The 5053-nt window shown below is 45.9% G+C and overlaps 1 protein-coding gene across 1 annotated transcript; it reads left to right on the forward strand.

Annotated features, from left to right (window-relative positions):
• Positions 1-1645: 1645 nt before the first annotated feature.
• Positions 1646-2326, forward strand: LOC112460532. Its single transcript, XM_025025293.1, has one exon. It carries the CDS (start codon positions 1646-1648, stop codon positions 2324-2326), a length of 681 nt encoding a protein of 226 aa, XP_024881061.1.
• Positions 2327-5053: the final 2727 nt, after the last annotated feature.

Consider the following 5053-nt stretch of genomic DNA (forward strand, 5'->3'; position numbering starts at 1 on the left):
CGAATCCAACAATGATCGTCGCCACTCTTTCCGTCTGGCGGCGCGAGTCAAAAGGAACCGTGGCGCCGATAATCGCATGACACCGTCACCGCCGTGATCGCCTCATCGATGTCTCACGAGTCGAAGGGACCAATGAGAAATCTTTTCGATGAAACGGGGATAGGGAAGGAGATCGCGACGGAAAAATCAGGCATTCTGCCTGTAGCCACAGTCGAGAGTGCACGCGATAGTCGAGTCCAATCCAATTGTGCGTCCGAACGATCACGACCAAGAGCAAAGATCTCTCAGACGTTGTCGTGTGTCCGTCAGGCGGCTCAGGGCAACAGCCCCCAGGCGTTGTCGCCCGACCCGGATCCAGGGCAATAGTTCTGAGACGTTATCCCGGTCTCGCGCGTAGAACATTAGATAAAGCGAGTACTTGCTTCGGCAGTACATATCACACAGTCTAATCCGCGAGTTACCGTGACGTAAAACCGATCTCTTTGTATTGAAGTTACATAAATACGTACAAGTATACATAAATAAACTTTATTCGAAAAGACAGCGTTCATGTGAATAACATCTACACTGACACAACCATTTTGGTGCCTCCTGTGAGGTAGCGGCCCCTGCAAGAACGAAACAGCGAACCAGAGACAAGTATCGCATCTCCGCTAATAAGCTAAAGATCTTCACGGTCGACGAAATAAATTACACACACGCGTGGGATTTATTGGAACGCTCATATGAGGTAAAACGAATTTTAATCTCGCGACATCTCTCATTGATAATAAATCTACCTACATTAGACAAAGAAACCACGAGCGGTTTGTCCAAACTCGCGGACGACACTCAACAGCACGTCGCGTCGTTAAGCGCATTAGGGGTATCCGTCGGGCCCGAAATGATCGTACATTTATTGGAAAATAAACTACCGAAGAGCACGCTAGAACGGTGGGAAGCGACCCTAGAAAAAGACGAATATCCGAAACCAGATCAGATGTATGAATTTCTTTACAAAACCGCCGTTTGCGCGTCGAAACGCGAAAGATCGAAATCAGGCGAATCAGAAAGAAACAAAGGCGAACCCCCATTCAAAAAGAGGCGAAACGGTTCGTCAAATCAAGCCTTTATGTCAAACGCGTCGCGCAATTGCATCGCGTGCAAAACCAAACGACATCCGCTTTATTTATGTGACAAATTTAAACAATTGCCCGTGCCTAAGCGCATCGAAACGGTGAGAAACGCGAAGGTCTGTTACAATTGCTTACGCTCTCACCGCGACAGTCCGTGTAAATTTTCTAACTGCACGATCTGCCAAAAACGTCACAACACTTTACTGCATTTGGAAAAATACACGGCCGCCAGCAATCCCGACGTATCGAAGCCCGAAACCACTCAGTCCATATGACTAGCTAAATCGATCGGCAGCGGAACAACGAGTCTCGCGACGATATCGCGCGTGTCCGCTCCGCAGTTGTTAACGAGCGCATTAGTTTATATTCATGATAGTAAAAACAATCTTGTAAAATGTCGCGCGTTGCTAGACACGTGCGCTACCGCAAACTTCATCTCCGAAAACATTGTGAAACGCTTGGGCGTGCGCGTAATCACACACTCGTTGCCGATCGGTACGATTAACGATGCGACTACTGAATCCAAAGGCATGGTGCAAATTACGATACAATCGATGCGCGACGACTTTCTCACGTGTCTTACCATACCGGCCATCGCCGATTCGATACCATCCGAGATCTTCCCGCGAGATTCGATTCGAATACCTCCGAATATTAAATTAGCGGATCCGAAATTTCATCTACCGCGCTCCGTCGATCTATTGATTGGTTCCGGAGCCACGATATCATTATTCTCAATCGGTCAAATTAATTTGTCTCACAAGGGTCAGGATTTTTATTTACAAAAGACTCGTCTAGGCTGGGTGGTCGCTGGTGGAGCGTCATCACCATCTCCGTCAAAGAACGCGACATGCCATTTCACGAGTCTAGAAAATCAATTACTTAAATTCTGGACAATAGAGAAAGTCGAGACGGATAGACCGTGGTCGGCGGAGAAAAGGGAGTGCGAAGCGCACTTCAGAAAGACCGTCCGCCGTGACAGCAGCGGGCGTTACATAGTTCGTTTGCCGTTTCGAGATTCAAATGTGCGTTTAGGGGAATCGCGAACTAACGCGCTCAGGCGTCTGTTGTCATTAGAACGCAAACTTGACGCGAATGCAAAGTTAAAGGATGAATATATTCGGGTAATAGAAGAATATTTAGAATTGGGGCACATGTCCTTAGTAGAGGATCCCAATGATGACGGATTTTATATCCACACCACGCAGTAATAAAAGATTCGAGTAGTACTACCAAGGTACGAGTAATATTTGACGCATCCGCGAAATCGACCAACGGGGTGTCATTAAATCAGATGCTAATGGTAGGACCACCATTCAAGCTAAACTGCCTTTACATCTGATACGATTCCGGACATATAAGTACGTCATCACCGCGGACATAGTCAAAATGTATCGTCAAGTGTTGCTACATAAAAACGATCGACGATACCATCGAATCCTCTGGCGTAGGTTCAAGATGGTGGAGACGTTTCAAATGAACACGATTATTTTTGGCTCCGCCGCCTCTGCATTTTCTGCAATTTGATCTGTACACCAGCTCGCGGAAGACGAACAACACAGATACCCCAGGGCCGCCGCAATTCTTAAAGAGCATTTTTATGTCGATAATTTAATATCCGGCGCCAAGACCATCGAAGACGCGCGAGCAATTAGAGACGAACTAATCGCATTATTATCCCTGGGCGGTTTTCCCATTAAACAATGGGCATCTAACGACGAACGCGTCGTCAATGATTTATCAACTGACGAGCTGCACGCGGACTTCGTACTAAATCTAGATCGTTCGTTGAAGACATTAGGTATGACATGGAGCACGCGCGATGATAAAATCTGTTATTTAGCTCATCCGATTACGATTACCGGGAAGATAACAAAAACGAAGCATCTTATCGGAAATCGCGAAAATCTTCGATCCGCTGGGATTATTGGGTCCGATCGTATTACACGCGAAAAAACTCATGCAAGACGTCTGGCGGTGTACACTGCAATGGGATGAATCCGTCCCGCAACATATATATACACAGTGGTCGGAATTCGTTCGGCAACTAGAGTCAATGCAACGGATTTCCTTCGAACGTAAATTGTTTATAGAAAATTGCGACAACATTCAATTACACGGATTTTGCGATGCTAGCAACGCCGGCTACGGAGCATGTCTGTACATACGCTCAAGGAATAAACACGGGAACGTTATCAGCAGATTATTATGCGCCAAATCTCGAGTCGCTCCTTTAAAAACTATCACTATCCCACGGTTAGAACTCTGCGGCGCGTTATTGCTAGCACGACTCTATCGCGAAACCATTGGCACATTAGAAATAGCATTTGACAAGAAGGTTTTCTGGTGTGACGCGCAAGTCGTGCTTCACCGGATAGCGACATCACCTCACTTGCTCAAAAATTACGTAGCAAGTCGGGTAGCAGAAATTCAAGAAATAAGTAGCTCCATCGAATGGCGATACGTACGAACAGAAGATAATCCGGCTGACGCGATTTCGAGGGGTCAATTACCCCATGCCTTTCTGCGAAATCAATCGTGGCCTGTAGGGCCCTCGTGGCTGATTAAAGACGAAGGTAAATGGCCTAACGAGAGCACGCGAATAATCGAAATACCCGAATTAAAGGAAAACACATGCTTGTTAACCAATCTATCGACATTGGAATACTCGAAAGGTACTCCTCTTATTCCAAACTACGCAGAATCGTCGCGTATTGTCTTTGATTTCGTCAAACGAACAAATACACTGAGTCGATATGCGCGAGGGAAATTAACGAAGCTGAAATACGGATTCTAAAAATTTTTCAAGCTGCTCATTTTCCCGAAGAAATCAAAGGAATAAAAAACAAGAATTTAACAAACCGAAGTAAAATTATTAATTTAAACCCGTTTTTAAATGCCGAAGGTTTAATTCGCGTTGGGGGACGTCTTCAAAGATCGAATCTAACGTTTTCGCAAAAGCACCCGATTCTACTCCCAAGCCGATATCGTTTAACGGGCAGTATTATCCGCGAAATTCACGAGACACATTATCACGCGGGTATGCAAACCACGTTGTACATTCTCAGACAGAAATTCTGGCTACTCGATGGCCGGAATCAAGTCCGGAAAGTCATACGCGCCTGCAAGCGCTGTTTTCGATTCAGCGCCAATGCGATCGAATATAAAATGGGAAATCTTCCGCCGGTCCGTATACGCGAAGCTATTCCATTTGCTAATACGGGTATCGATTTCTGCGGTCCGTTCTACATTAAAGAGAAGAAACACCGTAATCGAACACGAATTAAAGTTTACATATGCGTATTTGTATGTATGTCAATAAAGGCAGTACACCTCGAGGTCGTAAGCGACTTGTCCACCGACGGTTTTATTGCAGCATTACGACGATTCGTCGCGAGCGTCGCGAGACGTGGGCTGCCAGAGCATGTCTACTCCGACAACGGAACTAATTTCGTAGGCGCGAATAACCAATTAAAGGAATTATACGTTCTACTCAACTCCGAGGAACATAAAAACCTCGTAAACAGGTATGCGAGCGAACGCCGCATAACGTGGCACTTCATACCTCCAGCAGCACCACATTTTGGTGGACTGTGGAAGGCCACAGTAAAGCTTTTTAAACATCATTTCAAACGCGTAGTCGGAGATTCTCTATTTACGTTCGAAGAGTTAAATACATTCACCATCGAAGTCGAGGGCATTCTAAATTCCAGACCAATCACTTCCCTCTCCACCGACCCGAACGACCTACTCGTATTAACTCCTGCTCATTACTTAATCGGCAAACCACTAACCACCCTTTCGGAGGGCGACCTGTCATCTGTTCCAGCCAATCGGTTGTCTACCTGGCAACACATTACAAAGGTACGACAAGACTTCTGGGCACGCTGGAACCTCGAATATCTAAACGAACTCCAAATGCGTAACAAATGGACCAA

The sequence above is a fragment of the Temnothorax curvispinosus genome, unplaced genomic scaffold, assembly GCF_003070985.1.
Source record: "Temnothorax curvispinosus isolate PA1 unplaced genomic scaffold, ASM307098v1 QBEX01000164.1, whole genome shotgun sequence".
Classification (NCBI taxonomy): domain Eukaryota; kingdom Metazoa; phylum Arthropoda; class Insecta; order Hymenoptera; family Formicidae; genus Temnothorax; species Temnothorax curvispinosus.